This window comes from Chanodichthys erythropterus, chromosome 23 (genome assembly GCF_024489055.1).
Source record: "Chanodichthys erythropterus isolate Z2021 chromosome 23, ASM2448905v1, whole genome shotgun sequence".
Taxonomy (NCBI): domain Eukaryota; kingdom Metazoa; phylum Chordata; class Actinopteri; order Cypriniformes; family Xenocyprididae; genus Chanodichthys; species Chanodichthys erythropterus.
In genome coordinates, this window is record NC_090243.1 from 3,163,676 (window position 1) to 3,184,124 (window position 20,449).

General features: G+C 36.2%; 1 protein-coding gene across 1 annotated transcript in view; it reads right to left on the reverse strand.

The window, feature by feature from the left end:
* Positions 1-2,615: 2,615 nt before the first annotated feature.
* kcnb2b (potassium voltage-gated channel subfamily B member 2b) overlaps positions 2,616-20,449 on the reverse strand; it is a 122,804-nt gene continuing 104,970 nt past the window's right edge. The window contains exon 3 of the mRNA XM_067378175.1: positions 2,616-4,615. Within this exon, the coding sequence (XP_067234276.1) occupies positions 2,678-4,615 (1,938 nt within the window). The 3' untranslated portion in view covers positions 2,616-2,677. The remainder of the gene's footprint in view (positions 4,616-20,449) is intronic.

The following is a 20,449-nucleotide window of genomic DNA, read 5'->3' on the forward strand; positions in this document are numbered from 1 at the left end:
TTTTCTCAACTTTTTCTTCATATGTCAAAGTGATTGAGTCATTTTTGAGTACTATTTCCTACCAGTATATACTGTACGTTAACATTTTGACAACCAGAAAGTGTCCAAAATCATCTGTCTTGAATCTTGAAACCTAACTTTTTGTAAAAATGTTTTGCTTTAAAAGTGTGCTTGTGCTATATATCTTTAAAATAAATGCCACTTAATTTGATATTTTGTAATCAAATAAATATCATACATTGTGTCCAAATATTTTTTGGGGCCATTGTATATGAGGCATATAAAGCACAGCAGGGAAGCTGACCATCCTGTGGGAATGCATGAGATGGGCCATTATTCAACGGTCTGTCAAAACCAAAACAGGCATGTGACGACATTCTTTTAAAGAAACAACGACAACAAAAGAAACAAGATGATGCTTTCTTTAAATGAGGAAAACATAGACATCCACCATATCAGAAGATTAGTGTCGTAGAAAACCTGAGAACTTAATATTACGCATATCTATTACTTAAAGACCTGATTTTTTTCCCCTATAAAAAGTATAATTTTCTGTACAGTGCTATATGAACAAAGCCAACTCATTTGTAGCCTTCTCATAAATGTTTATGAACAGGCACGTGTCATTTTAACCACCATATGGCAGGAAATTGTGGTCGTGCAGAATTTTGGTTTAGAAAAAATAGAACCACTGTCAGCATTAATTAATAAAACATAAAATACTTTTTATGAGCCCATTAAATCATTTCACAAGTTTGTTTTTCAGATTTCAAATAAACCTGTTTGTAGACATTTATAAAAGACCCTCCTGGTCGATTTTGTCAAGAGAATCTTATTTGAAGAGTATAACCGGAGTGATTCTGACAGCCACGCAGTGTTTTTGTAAAACGTCAAATCTTTTTTGAGTGGTAACACTGATATTTTAAATATTAAATATATCATCTGAAAAATACAATTGAAGTCTCTGCCTGTACACTTACAAATCCATTAGACTGTAAATAAAGTGCCACAATTCTTGGCCTGCATAGATTGCAGTATGCTGTATTGCACTTTCCACCATAGCGTAACTGCGAGAGCCAGCTGAAGTCTTGAGTTCCTTCTCCTTGTCTTTTCCCAATCTTCATTCAGCCCATTCAGATTTCTCCAAACACAATGTACATTTTGAACAATCAGCCAACTGCCATGCCAAAGCAAGTAATACACATATACTTCCAGCAATCTTGGAATAAAGGCAACAAAAAATGGATGTTCTCTCAGGTGATAGGAAAAAAAAAAAAAAAAACTCAGCCAGATGATAATACATAACTCAAAAGAGAAATAAATATTTCTCAATACTCAGTAAAACCAGACAAATGTGAGTTTCTATTAAGAAATGACTCAAAGGTCAGGCATCTGAATGAAATGGATAAGGTGATATATGAATAAAAATGAAATAACTCATGTGAAAAATTAAAACTATAGTGCCATTTATACTACTGTACTCTTGTCAAGTGAAGACAAATTATTAAGTTTAATGTATGTGTGTAAATGAAAACATTGTTTGGGTTTTGGTCCTTTTGATAAGTAAATATAGCATTACCAAGAGGATTGAGGTTTTTAGTTTTAAAAGGGAAATATGTGAACAATATATGACCAGAATAAGGATTTAATGATTTGATAGTTAAATTACTTTACGTAGACTAGTTTTACTTAAACTGTTTGTGCTATTGTATATCTGAGTATGTAAAGATAAGTTAAGACATACATACCTTCTGTAACTATGTGTTTGTGTGATATGTGTTAAAAGCAGGCCATTAAGCTTTTTTTTTTTTTTTTTTTTTGAGAAGTTGACATCTAACTTTATCCAGGCATCGCTATCGCGATACATAAAAGTCAAAATATAATTTGCATTTCCAGCTACAGTATATTATCTGTTTGCTATTCTCAATTGGCAACTATAGGTGTAAATGCAACTCTGACATCAAGAAAAAAAAAAGTGGAGCAATCTATCTGGTCAATAAATAAAGATTTTGATGCTTCTAATTTAAGTACCAAACCAAAAATAAAAAACGAATTAAAATAAAATCCCCAAATAAATATGTGATATTATAGAACATTCCTAAATCTTAACACAAAACACATCTGCATTAGGTACACATTGCTTTTCTACAGAAAGTCATGATATGTTTCAATACGTCGCTACTTTGCAGCTCACTTTTCACAGTCTTTGATGAAAATTCCCTCTTTAAAACAAAAAAGGCTAACAAAAAACCCTTTTGACATCTACTTTGCCCTCTGTGGCTATGTGCATTGTCATTGCGGTAGTCTCTATATTTACCGTGGAGTGCTCTCAGCAAACTAAGCACCGTAAAACAGCTTTGTTAATATGCATGCTCTTGTAGATCTGTCCCACTATGGTTCTGAATGTCTCTATAAAATAATAAAAGAAGTGAAAAGGTAAAATGTACAGGTAGGTCAACGATGTCCTCATTGTTTGGTAAATACATTCTAAACAAGCCTCTAGTTTGCACCCGCATTCTCCAGGTCTCATCTGCAAGAACTGCAGTCTCGTTTGCGCTATTGACAATAACACAATTACAAGGGACTTTTCATGCCATGCAAAAATATCTTTCAGACCACATCCGCGTGCCCTTTTCTCCTCCAGTGCACTCCATTCTGTCCGAATGTCAGGCCACAGTCACATCCCGGTTTCGCAAGATGGCGAGTGATTGCCATCCCCTGGCATAAGATGGATCTCTGGCGTAAACATGTGGTTCTCTATCTTGTGTTCAGTTTGGTTGGAGTCTGGCTTTTCCTCCCCATTACCACTGACTACACCCTGAGTGCAGTTCTGTGCTGCTAGTTTGGGTGAGGAGAGGGCTGCGGAAGCCACTTCCATTTGGTTCTGTTCCTCATACTCCTGTTCCTCCAGGTTCCCCAGAAGCAGCACCGTCTCACCAGGATGGTATCCGCCAGCCAGCATCTTTGGAGAAAGAACCAAGCCTTTTACTGGGATACTACCCAGTATCTCCGAATCCGAACAGAGAGGAGAGCACTCTCCCTCCGGGGAGTCATCTTCCAGAAGACTGTTGTTGACATCCTGTGGAGAAGAAGTGTTGGGCGGTGTCAGAGGAGCATCCTCTGGCGTTTCGATGAAGTTGACTTTGAGGCCTTTTGTCTTCATTGGATTCGTGCCACGAATGGAGCTTCTGATGTTCTCTACCATCTCGTTGAAGTTTTCACCATCTGATTGCTGGTCGGTGTCTTGGTTGACAGTCCCAGAGTTTTCCTCGGGACTTATATCAGAGGGGGTCAGCTGGCCGAGTTGAAAGTTCAGAGGTACTTTCGGCTGCCTTTGCTGAACCAACTCTGCTGTATAAGAAGGGGTGGATGCCTTCTCACCCTGTCCAATTTCAGCAGTGCAGCTTGCAAAGCTGTCAACGCTCGATATGCTTCTGACATCCGTGATGGTTCTTTCCTTGGGTTGGCGTTCATTGGCAGTTGGGACTTCCTTCATCTCTAACTCTACCTCATGTTTTGACACAGCTGCAGGTTGTGTGCTGTTGGTTGTGCTGAGATCCGAGAAGGACTGTGTCTTTGTCATTTGGTTATACATTTCCTCTAGTTTCTGAGCGTTCAGATGCTGTGGACTAGGCGTTCTGACGTATTCCCGTGGCTCGTGTGGGCCGCTGTTGGGAAACTTCTTGTCAAAGGATCTGAGGCTGGTATCCGAGGATGTGCGCTGTGGAATACCCCACCGGCTCGGAGAAAGGTGGTTGTCCATTGGCTGTTTATCATCATTTTTGTCCACAGCAACGTCCATTAACTCCATACTTCGTGCGAAGGCATCTTTCAGGTTCATTGAGACAATGCTTCCGTTCCTCTTGGCTCGTTCTAAGGCCTCTCTTCTCTTGATGGCTTTCTCCTGTCGTTTCTGTTCCTTGTAGAACTCGGAGAAGTTATTCACAATAATAGGGATGGGTAAGGCAATGACCAGCACTCCAGCAATGCAGCAAAGTCCACCGACTATTTTGCCAAGTAGAGTCTGGGGGTAAATATCTCCATAGCCTACTGTCGTCATAGTGATTGTAGCCCACCAAAACGAAGCTGGGATACTGGTAAATTTGGTTGCATCCTCATCCTTCTCTGCAAAGAAGACCAAACTTGAGAATATCATGATTCCCATGGCTAAGAACAATATGAGTAAGCCGAGCTCATTGTAGCTGCGCCTGAGGGTGAATCCAAGAGACTGTAGTCCTGTCGAATGTCTCGCCAACTTCAGAATCCTCAATATTCTCATGATGCGGAATATCTGCACCACCCTCCTCACGTTCTGGAACTGCAGCACACTTTTGTTCGACTCGGTCAGAAAAATAGTGACATAGTAGGGTAATATAGCTAACAAGTCAATGACATTTAGTGGCCCTTTGAAGAATTTCCACTTGTTTGGTGATGACAGGAAGCGCAGGAGATACTCCATTGTAAACCATGCGATACACACGGCTTCAACGTGAGCGAGTTGAGGATTGTCATTGGCTTGGCCAAATTCGTCTGTCACTTGGAGTTCGGGCAAGGTGTTCAGGGACAGTGCAACTGTTGAAAGAACGATGAACAGAATGGATATGATGGCCAATATCTGCAAGAGAAAGAAAAAAAAGAAGCTTAAGTTATTATTATTTTTTTAAATTGTTTAACATTCTTGGATCATTATGAAATATGTACAAAATAATCTTTTAGAGCTAAAGATTTTGTGGAGCTCAATGCTGTAGATAAACTTGCAATGCTAAATTGTGTACTCGCTTATGCAACCAACAGAGGCAGAAAAGCACAAAGCCTTTCTGTTTCTCTCTTTCCTTAAATAAAAACACATCCATTTTAGAGGACAATTCAATAGAAAGTTAATCTTACTTTCTGTTTAATTTTCCTCTAAAAATTGATTTTTTTTATTTATTTAAGGATCCATCAATTAAATACTGTTGGCACTAAGAATCCAATTAAAGTTTAAAAAAATAGTCTGACTTGATTTGTGTTGAATTCAGCCTTTAAACCCTCAAAAGTAATCACCAAACTTTCTTTTGCATGCCTGTTCTTGTGTGCTTTATGCATCTTAAGCATCAAGATCAATTTTCTCTGATAACATAAAAACGCAGTAAATCCATTTTTCTATGATAAGAGGAGTCAGTTTCTGTGTGTGCTCTGTTTGTGTGCAGTAGGTGAGACCGGAAACCATAAAAATAAGGTTATAAATAAAACCGGGGCAAAAATAGCATCCCATTTTCTTTGATTACCTGTGTTAAAACAGACCTCACTGAATGAGCGAGCATATGCTATGAATATGTATATAACATGAGCATGAATGAAGTGACACAGCTCTTTGCCCGTAAATGGCTTCAGTAAATGAACGAGTGGGAGGATCAAGCGTGAGAAGACCTTCCTGCCCGTATTGACCAAATGCAGGCTGAGCTTTTCCAGTCAGAGCAGGTCAAAGACAACAGCCGTCCCTTCACCCACATATCTCTCACTGCACCCTATCTGCTGAGAGTAGTTCATTCAACATGTACCATTTGTCACCCCTCCACAAGCTGTGTTAAATCATGGCCTTACTATGATTTTATTAAGTCTAGTAAAAAAAAAAGAAGATAACTAAGGGTCGCCTTTTTAAAGACAGTCCTGGCAAATTCTTTGTTCTCGCAATGATTGCTTTTTCCTTCTTTAAAGTCTGGCAATCCAGTAAAAGAGGGATTTGGTTATATGTAACTCGTCACATGGACATGCCACCTGACGTACTGTAATAATGTTCTTTATCTTGTATTCCTTTGTAATCTCCTGCATCTTCAGATGTTTTGCAAGCTTCTGATGATACGCACACAAAATAAACCCAGGGCTCTGCTACAGAGCAAGTACAAAATTCAAATGATTAAACATCTCTAGAAGTTCTGGCTGTTTTTGCATAATTCTAAATAGTAAATCAGTTACTTAAGAGTTTAATTTATGTAATTTATCTTCCTTTACAAATATTGATTCCTGGCCAATGTAAAACCACATGCTAATGCTCAATTTCCTGTGGTGCACCATGACTCTATTACGTAAGCCAGTGCAGTGAACAGCTTTGAAACTGCAGAAGACAGTTTTATGCACAACAATTACATGCTCTGCTTTTTGGAAAAAAACAAAACAAAAAAAAAACAAAAAAAAAAAACTAATATATTGATCAGAGTATTCAGAAGTATCACATTGTAATACTAAAAAATTATAATAATTTTTTTTTTTTTTTAATTTAAATGAACAACTTTCCATTGCTACCGCTATCATTATTTACCATGAGAAACAAAAGTCTTGCATTTTTTTTTTGTTTAACTTTGTTTAACCTAAAAATTTATTTGATAAATGTCAAATTAATCTCCATGGGTCAAAATAGCAGCGGATGAAAGGTGACTATTATTCTGATGGTGGTGGAAAGAAGGTCTCCAGGAGTATTAGGGTTAATGAATCAAATCTTCCATGACAGACCTAGAACCTTTCATAAATGAAAGGAGGATTGATATTCATTACGAGAGAGTTCTCTTAATCATCTCTTGCGCAGTTCAGGTGATTCTGAAGGTTGCATAGCTTTCTCTGACCTTGGCGTGTCAGAGGACTGAACAATCTCCTTTCTTTTGTAGAATTTTGTCAGGATTATACTGAAATTGTGCACACTGTGCCACTAATGAAATCAATAGCAAGTTTTATTTCAACTTGTATGTCTATAATTTTAGTAAAATTATATGAACATGTCTATAAACATAGTAATTGCTTAAATGTATAAACCCAGGTGAAAAAAAGTTTACTTTAGTACTTCTTACTTCAGAAATTACTTACTTAGTACTTAGATAATCTTAAGAACATGTACTCAACTGTGCTATTTTGCTTTTAACACATTTCTGTACACATAGTTACCACTTTTAGTACACTCTGTGTATGAAAGATGGGTTCAAGTGGTAACTAAATATATTTTTTGAATACAGAGATAGTATGTTAAAAGCACATTTTAGTTCATATTCATGGTGTCTCAAAATAGCACAGTTGAGTACACTTAAATGTTCTTAAGAAGTAGTAAAGAAGAATTTTTAGTATATTTTTAGGTACAAAATTAGTGTGCAAAAATAGGGCACTTTAAGTACATTATGGAAGAAACTTTTTTTTTCACCTGGGAAGACAGATTAAAATGAGAACATATACAAAATGTTGTTTCCAACATAACTAACCTTTAAATATTCACTGTACTAAAGCAAAAGCAAAAGCAAAAAAAAAAGCAAAAAAAAAAAGGGTTAGTTCCCCCAAAAATGAAAAGCCTGTCATTTACTCACCCTCATGTCAATCCAAACATTCGTTCATCTTCGAAACACAAGTAACAATATTTTAAATGAAATCGGAGAGATTTCTGTCTCTTTATTGACAGTCCACAAAACTACCTCTTTGTCACTTCAAAAAGTTCATAAAGAAATTGTAAAACTAATCCATATGAATCTAGCGGTTTAGTCCTCTAGCGGTTTAGCTGAAATTTTCTAAAGAGACATGATTGCTTTATATCAGGGATGGGCCACTTCGGCCAGGAGGGCCACTGTCCTGCAGAGTTTATTGTAGCTCAAATCCTAATCAAACGCAAGGTAATCAGTGTCTTCATGATTACTAAAAAGCTATAGGCAGGTGAGTTTTTATGAGGGTTGGAGCTAAACTCTGCAGGACAGTGGCCTTTCAGGACCGATGTTGCCCATCCCTGCTTTATATGATGAACACATTTATTTTATGCATTATTCACATACAAACATTGATCAACGAACATAATAGAAGCTCAACTGTACTTGTTTGATGCACAAGAACTAACCTCATTGGTTCTTCCAGAAGCTCAAACATGCCGTGTAACACGAGAATGGACCTCATTGGTTCTCACATGTCAAACAAGCCTGATTTAGCTTCCCTTTACCATATCTGATGTGTGCGTTGATGAACGTTTATACAGTATGTGAATAAAAGCCTAAATTCAATCTGTTCATCATATAAAGTGATCATGTCTCTTTAGAATATTTGGACTAAACCACTTGACTCATATGGATTCATTTTACAGTGTCTTCTTTTTGACTTTTTGAAGAGTCAAAGTGGTAATTGCATAGACTGTCAGTGGAGGGACAGAAATTTCTCCGATTTCATTTAAAAGATCTTCATTTGTGTTTAGAAGATAAATGAAAGTCTTATGGGTTTGGAACAACATTTTTTTTTTTTTTTTTTTTTCATTTTTGGGTCATTAATACAAAATAAATAGTTTCTTCACTATCGTCCAAAAGTTTGGGATCAGTAGGAATAAGAAATGAATACTTTTATTCCGCAAAGATGCATTACATTGATCAAAAGTGACAATAAAGACATTTCTGAAGGATCATGAGACACCGAAGACTGCTGAAAAATCTGCTTTGCTATCACAGGAATAAATTACATTTTAAAATATATATTAAAACAGAAAAAAGTCATTTAAAATTCTAAACCTATTTCACAATATTACTGTTTTACTGTATTTTTGATAACTAAGCAAAAGAGACCTACAGTATTACACAAACATTTAAACAAATCTCCAAACTTTTGAACAGTGTATAAAATATTTAAATAATTTGCTTAGGTCCCACAGATGGGGCTCATCATTCCATTTGTCCCTTCTGCATTGATTTTTGCACCGTTAATGCAAATTATAATGCATGTCTGCAGTGGTGAATAAAGTGATTATGATGTCATAAAGGGAGCGGCTTGAGTGCCCATTCTTTTAAAACCTTTGAATCGGCCAACTATTACAAGCCAACCGCATACATGGTTAAACCATAATATAAGGTATGCTCAAGACCAAAGAACTGGCCATGAAATGAGCTAATACCTTTTATCTCCGTCCACAAAGCTCCCGCTGTTCTACATTTTGTAAAGTAAGAGCGCTTGTGGTTCAGGAAGTATTATAATGAGCACTGGGTGGAAACCTATTAGCAGCATGTCCCATCAGTCAAGCATGGATTTACTGAAGAAGTGTGAAGTCATGGTGTTCCGAGGACACTGAGTGCCATCTCACTTCTACTCTCCTGAGCTACTTCAATCCCGTTCCGGATTACAGCAGCATGTCCTTTATCTGTTCTGCATGATGTGCAGTACTTGTCCGTACACAATGTGTTGTGGAATTCATTTAGTTACTAAAGTCATAAATTTGATTTAACCTCCCGCCCCAGCACTTTCTATCAGTCAGTCACATGCTTGCACCTCGGAAACGGCTGGAGCTGCATTGAAAATCACATACCCGCAGGCAACATTACAGAGAGTGGGGTCAAATGAATACAGATCAAAGTGTCTGACCTTATTTCCGTGAATCCTATAGGAGTGGTCTGCATTAACTTAAATGATGTGGGAGTTGTTAAAAAGATAATTTACGATGTGCACCCAGGTCTGCTTCCTGGGTTCATTGGGATAATCCTTTTGGAAGGACTCATGGCCCTCTCAGTCTGACCCAGGAACAGTCTGCAAGGTCACTCGCTTCTGCTTGTCCATTAACGTCATTGCCTTTGAGGAGAACACATTGCCTGTAGCTTCCAATAAATCTATAAAATGTGTTACATGAGTTTTGGGATTAAATGTTTTGTCCTGTGGTGCAAAGACAAATGCAACAAAAAGGGATGAAAAATTCTAAAAAGACCTGGCATGGGAGCAGTGTTTGTTAAATATATCTTTAGTAGCTTTCTTGGCATTGGAAGTGTTAATTATCTTGCTGTCGATGCAGGTCTCACTGAGCCATCGGATAAATATCTTAATTTGTGTTCCGAAGGTGAACGAAGGTCTTACGGGTATGGAACGACATGAGAGTGAGTAATTATTGACATAATTTTAATTTTTGGGTGAACTAAAACAGTTCATGTGATTACAGTGGTTTAACCTTAATGTTATGAAGCGACGAGAATACTTTTTGTGCACCAAAAAAACTAAATAAAATTTGAATTTTAGTCGATGAAAGTGCAAAAATAAACTTACATTTATTCAAACATTTTTCATATTAATTTACATTTAAGTCATTTTTGTCTGAGAAAAAAGTCAATGAAAGTAGCATTTTAGTTGACAAGTGCAATTAAATATTTAAATCAAATATTCAATCATTTTACATATTTAATTAATTTTAGTCCTAGAAAAAAATCATTTTAGATGATGAAGTAACATTTTAGATGATGTGCAAAATTAAATAAATATTTTAATATGAACTAAAATTAACAAACTAAAATGCACATGGTATGACATGTACCTACATGAACATGATATGAATATGACATATTTACAAAATATAAAGAACAATTTTGTCAAAGGACAAACACTATCACTATATTGTATAAAAAAATCCATAGAAAAACTGAAAAGGTACTGTTAATTTTCTGCCAGGACATAATTTATTTATGGACATTTATCAATGCAAACAAAGCATAATTCAAAATATGGGTAAAATGCCTAAGACAAATCAGTATGGAAAAAAATATATTGAACACTGCATGCGAGACAGTATCACTGGCATATTCACAAAGAGTTTTCCAAGACTGCAGCAAATAATCAAAGGGCTATGGACGTATTCCCAGGCTGGCCGATGTTTCTCAGACTGGTTTGTGTCATTGGAATGTGAATGAGGAGAGCAAATAAATAAAAGAAATTCCACTTCAACCTCTGCTTATGTGGACATAAGTCTCATTGACTGCTCAGACAAGCTCAAGAGCCTTTGGTCTCGCCACATCCAGCCAAACCAATAGAGTTGAGCAAGCATCTTTGAACATCCCCTCTTTCATCAATCCATATCTTTTCATTTAAAGATGTTCAATAAGGAAAGATTTAATCTGACCAAAACCACTAAAGCATGCAACATCTACCTGCTTTATGGTCCCAAGATATTAGTCACATGTTACCTCTTTCAGACCTATGGATATGTTGGGACTCCAACTTCCGATCAGCCACTTGTCATGGTGGACAGCCATGTAATTTCCTGTCTCGGCCTGGTTGGCTCTTATCTACACGGCGTGCAAGAAAAAAACCCTAGGCCACACCAGTCTGTCTGTCAACCAAGAGAGGTTATTGATTGAGTACACATCACATTATGGACACTGCAAAGAGCAAGCGCTGCCAAGCCATATCGATCAGCCACTTTGTACATTATTGTGCCTGATGCACCTTGGAGTGGGACAGTTTGCTGTCCCGCGTCATCGATACGTGCTTTCTTAAGTGGAATCAATTCCCTGTCATTATGACTAGGGAAATGCTGAAGGATCACTCAAATATTGTTATTAACAGAGTCAGATGATCTACTAAGAGCAATAGGAATATATGGTACACTGTGCTCATTGTGGAAAGTGGCGTTGTAAAGCTTTATATAGCTTACTGAGCTTCCTTCATAGAGACAAAGGATCAACAGAGAATAATATGGTGGAACACTAGTTATGAAATGTTACATTGCATCAGTAAAAAAATTATACCTCTTGTTCAGTTTAATTATTTAAAATGAGCATGGTTAAAATTTTTGAACATTTTGTCATAACTTAATTTGTATATAGCATAATACAGTAGTCAACATTTGAAGTGGATCAAAACCTTTCATCAGTGTTGTCCTAAAACCTTCTTCTTAGGACAACTTTGATCTACTCATTTGATCCATTTCAAATGTTGACTACTATAGTATATAAATAATCATAAAATAACACTCAATTACACATTTGCAGGTTTGATATTTGCATTATAAAATCCATTCATTGCCTCCAACACTCAGTCAGACTTTTTCCACTTACATCAGTACACCAGTAGGTAGTGCCAAGTGAATGTATTATGATAAATTATTTATTTGATTAATTCTGGAACAAAACTAGTGACTTGCTAAATTTGGAACCGCATAGTATGCTATTTTGCGGATCCAAATTCAGCAACATTTTCTTTATAAGTGAATCATTCACTCAACTGATTTGTTCAAAACACTTGATTCAATTAGAAATGCCTCTACTGAGTTGTGCAGTAATTATTCTGCTGTGGGTACGTTTGGAACTGTTTTCACTGTTGAATTAAAAATAGGCAAAGTAACTGACAATGTTGTCTCTAATGTAGTTACTTAATATAAACATCTTGTTTATAGAACTGCTGTATAAAAGTAATATTGCACTCACAATTAGGCTGATACTTCAGAACATCTGGTGTGATATTGCTTAACTGTATCCAATGGGAAAACAAAAGTAAAATATACATCATATTTTCATGAAAGCTCTGCCAATACAGTCCATTTAAATGTTACAGATTTTAGACCGTACATACATTATACATTATTCAGACACTAGATATAATTTTTTTTTTTTTTTTTACTAGTGAGCGCAGGACACTATAGTTCATTTATGTAAGGAGGATAGCAAAATAAAGTAAACTGTGACATATTATGCCCCAAAATTCTTCATACAGTGGACTACCAATAAAATTGATAAAAAATTGGAACCAAAAATTATTCAGACACTTTGACCTGACCATGTTTTGCTTAAGTGTTATCTGACATAATTAAGATGATTTTTTTCTGACACAGTTTAACTCTGAGATCTTTCCATATTTCATTACCATTTTTTTAAATTATAGTGAATAAACTGTATTCATGAATGAAATGTTCAAGGTGTCTGAATAAATTTTGGTTCGACTGTATTAGCATAATGTTCCAGTGCTCATGTATGAAGCGCCTAAAGGGACATGTATATGGGGGAAAAAATGAAATGGGATTTTTGCGAGAGAAAGCAAAAGCATTGAAATATACATTTTTATAATTTGAATTATAATTTTTTACCATCAACAACCATGCACTTTTAAGGGCTCCATACTTCCATATACATAAAAAATGGAAATGCATGGTGTTTTTGTGGCCAGTCTTTTCTGTTTATGCATTTTATTTCTTATTTATCACGCTAGTCATGATATATATGTGCGACTATCATGGAATGTGAATGAGGGGTGCTGGCAGCACCTTTTAAAAATACGGCCTTTACATTTAAAGTTAATAGTTTGATTTATCCTGAGAAGTCTGGGCTGTTAAAAATGTGGCGAATAAAATTAAACGAATGCTAATGTTTCTGAGCTTCAGGACATCAGTATTTGTTTGACTGCCATGGCAAATTCGAGTGATGTGATTGGCACTGGCTATAGAGAGCTCCGCTTGGGCCATCTCCACAGCGTTTGATACCCCGGAGACTTTATTGACTGGGCTATGAAAAATTTTGTTTGTACAAGCTCCAAGGTTTTAAGGACTTTGGGAGCTAAGCCAGTCTCAGCTTCAAGAGAAATGACCAGTGATCCATAAAGCAGAGGAAAAAACACAGAAAAATAAAGTCAGGAGTGTCAAGTGGCCCACAGATGATATTTCATGATGCAGAGATATGCTTCACCGAATGCTTGGTCTACAAATTACACCACTTCCTCAAAGTTCTGGCAACCCTACTGTGGATTACCTGAATGTGAAAGAGGAATCTATCGATGTACTTGATTAGATTCAGTCCTTTGTGCATCATGCTGGCTGTTTTCAATTATTGATGGTAATGAAGACAACCTATAGCCTCTTCATCTTCCTTTAACAATTCCTAATATGATCAATAATGAGTCTCGACATGCTTTAGTGAATATTTCATCACCACTCAGAATGTTCCTCTAAATGAGGCCCTTAATCTAAAATTCACTAATACAGACATCACTTATCGCTTACGAGACATAAGGAAAAGACAGAAGTGCAAACAAAACATCTCGTTTTTGAAATCAGTTTGACAAATGACTGCCATGTATAATTGATGCACTCTTGTAAAAGGATGAAGGGAAACCCTGGAGCCACGGCTTCTAGTGTAATGACTTTCCAATGGGTAAATCTAATCAGACTGAAAGTGCTAGCTGTTAGCTCTCATTGACTCACCTAGCTCTTCACAGCACCGCTGATATTTGTCTCGTTCTAAACCTTGAGTCTGTTGTATCTTGACTCTTGACATCTTCTCTACAAAGTCTGTCCTTCTCTCTTTGACAGATGCCAATATTATTGATACAGCTTCTCTTAAACCTTTCGCCAAAGGCTCAGGGAGAAAAATCTAGCCTTGAGCTTCAATGAGAGGCAATTCTTTGAATGCACCAGTAAATACTCTTGTAAATGTTTTACAGTAGGTTTATGTGATGGATTGATGGGTGTGGGGGAGTGGAAGAAAACACTCTCTGTCATATACAGAAAGCTGAACGAGATTTGGAGAAATCCTGTAATAGAGCAGCAGTGTCCCACAATGTACATGAGGGTGAGTACTTAATGACAGAAATTTCATTTTTTGGGTGAACTAACCCTTTAAAATGTCCAAGGCAAATTTTCCACTGAATACATTCCAGAAAATAATTTAATCATTTTTTTTTTTTTTTTTTGCACAATGGAGAATCTTTGACTAAGGGTTATGGATCAATTCACTGAATGGACCGTTTCAAGAAAATTACTTACCAACTCTAGTCTAGTGGTGTTTTGGTGTTGATGTTTTTATCAGAGATGATATTAAAAGACTCTCATATTTGCGAGTTAGTACAAAATATTATTTCCAAATATTCTCAATATTCACTGTTGCTTAATTTTATATTGCAGTAAAATATATTGTGAATATTCAGCCTATATTGCTTTCATTTTTATGAATCATCTAAAGAGCACATTGGATCCTCTTTGCTAGAATCCTCATGCATTGTCACTCAAAAGGAGAAGTGGTTTTGTATTTATGATGTTTTGAGCTCATGAACATTGTGGGAATCTGCTGCCCTATGGCTTTCAATGTCCAGAAGCACAGCCACATTGAAGACACTGGAAACACACAACAGATCAGAGCATCCTTCCTCTTAAACATGCATGACATGCTTCCATTATTACTTGCAGTAATTTAAACATAGCTAGTTATATTCAAAGGAGTGCACTCAGCATTTTGGAGTCTTTTTTTTGTCTTGTAACTATGCAACGGCACTCTTGGGGTTTAATCAATCTATACCTTAAAATGTGAAGCTCAGTTCATGAGCAGCATCTCCAGCTGTGTGGGCTGATAGGACATGAAAGGAACCGTAATGAATAACAGATGCACACCCACTCACTGGTCATCCTTTCTTCCTTTCTTTGGGATGTTTTGCAGGCTATCAGCGTTTCAGAAACAAGAGAGAGTTGTGCAGCTAAGAGCTGCTGCATTGTGGGAAGAGATGCCCGTGTAACTTTAACTAATTGGCGTTTCTATTCACTGTGAAGCATTTTCAGAGATAGATGACTTGAGATTTCCCTCTCTCACATTCCACACACTCTTCTCTGGTGCTTTTCCAAGTAATGATAGCCTCTTAAATACCATCTCTTGCAGTCTGCCATCTGTTCTCTGAACTTATTCAAGGTCTGTGCTGAATTTTGCATTTTTCTCATTTCCTCATGATTTGCAAGCACCATGTCACCTACAGCAAGCATGCACATTCTAGTGTATATCTGTACAAAATCACAAGGCTAACAAAGCAGAAAGACTATATTGACCTGAGAACCAATTAAGGAAATACAGTATTACTGTAAAATTAGTGATATTGTACATACAGTACTCAAAAGAATAATAAGCTGGACATAGAATCAAAATCATAATTGCTTAATAAATATTTTGCCAAATTCGATTAATGCTTTTAGCTACTGTACCATTAAAGGGTTAGTTCACCCAAAAATGAAAATTATCCCATAATTGATTCACCCTCAAGACATACTAGGTGTATATGACTTTCTTTTTTTGGTCAAACACAATTGGAGTTATATTAAAAAATATTCTCTTCCAAGCTTCACAGAAAAAGCACATCCATCCTTCATAAAAGTAATCCATATGGTTCCAGGGGGTTAGTAAAGGCCTTCTGAAGTGAAGCGACGTGTTTTTGTAAGACATATATCCATATTTATAACAAAAAGAAGTTTGGGCTCAAGATTATTTTTTGAAAGAAATTATTATTTTTATTCAGCAAGGACACATTAAATTGATCTAAAGTGAAAATAAAGACATTTATAATGTTATGAAAGATTTCTATTGCAAATAAATGCTGTTCTTTTGAACTTTCTATTCATCAAAGAATCCTTAAAAAGTGTAAAATGCCATGGTTAAATGTTAATAAGAATTATATTTATTATTAACTTACTCTGAGGTGTAAATGGGCTTTCATAGATTTTCTAAGAAATTGATTTTTTTTCCACCTCAAAAAAAAAAAAAAAAAAAATATATATATATAAATAAATGCAGTCTTCTTATGCTCACTAAATAATTACCACCCCAAACTTTTGGATATTGGTGTGTAAATATCATAATATCATTTAATTAATGGTTTAGGCATGTAAAAGAGCTTTAGTAAAATGAAGACTGAAATAGAAACCTTATTCTATGTAATATATCTGCTAGCCCAGAAAACATACCTCTATGATAGCGGCACAAGAATAGCAGCAAAAACAAGAAAACTGAGTTAGTATAGATTTGAACTTCAGTGTGAATCAGTGTGTGGTTCGAGCATGTGGGTTAATATGTCATCAGAGCCCAAGTGCATCAAGGGATTTTAATGTGCAGTACTGTCATTTACAATTATGCTTAGCAGACAGAGAGGTTATTTCTACAGCCAATTTGAACCTGAAAGCAAAGTAATGCTGAGAGAATCTCACATCCCTTTCCTGAGATGTGCGATTAAGACGTTGACAGTTCTGAAAATGACATGATTATCCGTAATGGAATCCGGCTCTGTTTATTTCCTTTCTCTTCTCGTATATATGTCTCAATTCTGCCCCGCATCATTGTACACCATCATCTTCAGTGCAATTACTGTTGCAAAACGTCCTTGTGACATTTGTGACAGATGTGCCGCTGAATATGGAGCTTGCAGGTTTGTATATGAACATTGATTAAACTGCGTCTCTCTGAATTGTCCTTTCATATTCACTTGTGTACAGCCCTTTTTGTGCTTCTAGAGAGCAAATGACACTTTGAGGGTTTTCCCTAATAAACCAAACAAGAAAAGACAAAAAAAAAAAAAAAAAAAAACTGAAATAGATTTGAATAATTACTTGAATAATTAAATATTGACATATACATGTCGATAAATATATATATATATATATATATAGGCTACTCTTTCCCACCAAACAACCCATGCATAACCTCAATGTGATCAAATGTGCTCTGAAAAAAGAACATGGAAGAATAGACACTGAGGAATATAAAATGTAATTGAATACCAAAAAATAAATAAATAATGCCCTCATAAATTTTAAGCACAAAGATTTATGGATGCATCTCCCTAGTCGTGCATGTTCTCCGATCGCTGGCTGCATTGATTGCGAAATGTGATTTCATTTTATCTGTCATTGTTGCAGCTAATATAGCAATTAGTCTAAAGTTCCTATTGATATTCCATATCCTAATACCAGATCCAGGCATTTAATGTCAAGTGGATTTAGGATCTCATTCCCTTTCCAGAGTAAGGGGTGGAGGGATAAGAAATTGGAAATAAAGGACAAAAGAAGGATGCAGATGCTTATATTCATGAGAAATAGAACAAGCTCAAAACTGAGCTGTCCCAAACAAGTGAATTAGCAAACTCTTTTCTCTCTTGCTGCCGGTGTGTAAAAGAAAGGTCTCATCCATTTAATAGGTAGTTTAATGAAAGCACCCTCTGATAAAGAGCTGAATCCCTGCTTTGACTCTCTCATTTCTAAGTATGACACTCTTTGAGTAGCTGTCCTTCAAGCTGAATTATGTATGCAGAAGATTGTTTGCCCTTTGAGAATACAATGCACGGAAGAACGACTTGTCTCATCATTTTCTATTAAAGTTGTTTTAGGCACACTAGTAGCTCTATTCACAACAGTCTTCCTAAGAGCAAACATTGAATGTCAGTAGGTTGACATCTTTCATATCATACCTCAAGCATTATGCAGGTTATTTCAGACTTGAGTGATTCAGTCAGTTGTCAAATTGAGGTACTAGTGTCATTTGAAAACTCACATACTCACAGCATGTCAAGTGAGAGTTGTAATGCCTTAAGTGACTTAGAGAATACCTTTCAGTTCGATACAAAGGGTTGCCGTAGTCCGAGACACAACCTCATAAGTGTGAAAAAATCAGGTTTATGTGGGTCCACATACTGTCAGAACGACTGGTATGTCACACTAGGGGGAGTTATGTAAACCAGCGGGCTTTTAAAGAATGTTCACTTTCACAACATGCTGAAGTATTTAACTTATGCACAAAATTGGAATATCGCAAAAAAACATTTGTGAATAAAGCATCGTTTCCATCCCATGTGTTGAAGAGAACAAAATCATCACTTTCTGGGAAATTTGCACAAAACACCTGTAGTAAAAATGGAAGCTGCTACAGTCGGAGCAGCCACTTTGGGTTTTTTTTCCTACAGTACATCATAAATGACTTGTGCCTCAGAGTGCGCAGACAAACGCAATAAACGTTGTCATGTCATCTTGTATTTGGATGCCATGGTGTTTGGCAATGCAATCATGTGAGACACTTCTGGGAGGATTTAAACTAAATCATTTTGATGACAGACTTTGGCTCAGGCATTTCAGGATGATCAAACAAACATTTGAGATGCTGTGCAATAAAATTGGTCCGCTGGTTATCCAATCACATCCACTGTTGAGGCAAAGTCACGTTTTTTGTTGCACATCAAGGGATTTATTCAGTAAATGTGTTTCCATCGTGGTTTATGCACGTCTTCTTATCAGATCAAAAATTTGTCTGCGTCAATTAGACGCATACGTTATATAATTTATGCGCATCTTGGAGTTTCCATCCAACATTTTTTATGCTATCTTGTCTAGCTTTGTTTCATATCAGCCTACTATCAGTGAGTCTCATGTAGCTAAGTTAAGTCATTGTTTTGTTGTTGTTCACTTTGGATTAGAGATGGAGAAATGAAGCCTCTTAAATCTTTGAAACTTTTCTCTGATTGTTTCAGGAAAAGATTTGAAGCATCAGGAGTGTTGAAAACAGTGCCATTTGGTTGCAGATCAAATTTATAGCACACATAAACTCGAATAAACTTCATTGTTTTATCCATTAAGCACAAATAAAAGCCTGACAATGCTAAATGTTTTAGTTTTCTGATAATATAATTCACATATTAAAGTGTGTCAATAAATTAGGCCTAAATGTAACAACAACAATAATTATAATAATACCTATAGAGTTGTTTGAGGCAAGTAAATGGTGCTCTAATTGTTTTATGGTTTTTATAGTGTTTATATGGCAGACCATATGATAATGTAATATAGGCTATAGGATTATATATAAAAAATTTTAGTAAATTGTTAGTGGTCTGGGTTCAAACATTCCGATATGCAAAGCGAAGAATTCATATGACTGGAAAGAAAGTGAGGGTTCGTTATTCGTTAATCACGTTTCTTTGAAAACAACATGAGCTTTGACATGGAGAATTTGCACTACGAACAGTGTCATAAGGAACATCAAGACTTTGGATTATTAAAAAACCCCAAAAAACTGCACATTGGTCCGGTGCTTCCAAGTACAGTGGTCCTAGCACCTCTAAGTCCGATTAGCCTGAGTTCAGCAGTCTTAGAGGTCCTGCCAGCTGCGCTTACGTCATGGCTGCCACTCCACAGTCTCATCACGTCATGGCCGCCACACCAGAGTCTCTTCACGTCATTTTTGTTATTGTGTTTTATTTTGTTATTTCGTTAGTCGACTTTAGACATTCTACTAGCTAAGTAACTTTGCACCTACATGTCAACTACCAGTCATTAGAGTATTAGTAGACTGTCTGCTTAATATCTGCTAACATTTGATTTTGATGGTCCCCAACAGACATTCTACTGACTATAAGTAACTTTGCAAGTACATGTCAAATTATTCTAACCGTAACCCTAACCTTAAACCCAACAGTCTCTAATGAGAGTTAGTTGATATGTAGTTGCAAATTAATGAGTTATTTGACATGTTGCAATGTTACTTATAGTTACAAAATAAAGTGTAACCATTTATATACATTTTTATAATTTATTTTTAGTGCCTCTCATTGTCATCCATATACTTGATGTAAAGTTCTTGCAACTGTACTTGGTTTATAAAAAATAGCAGGGGCATAGTTTGTGGGGGGATGGGGGGGAGGTAACACCCCCAATATTCAAATCCATCAGTTACAACCCCCCCAATACAATACAACCATACCAACGTTCAACCCCCCCAAAGTTGAAACCAAATCTACGCCCTTGAAAAATAGTCTATAAAATAGATGCGTGACACTTCCGATTATATCCATTTACTTGCAGAGCACATCCCCCTAAAATGCCTGAAATATGTTTATATGATATGAGCAAAGCCTTAGTGGACTTCCTTTTATCTTTAAAATGAGTTTCACTGGATGACACACCGTAAGCATTATTTTACTGAGC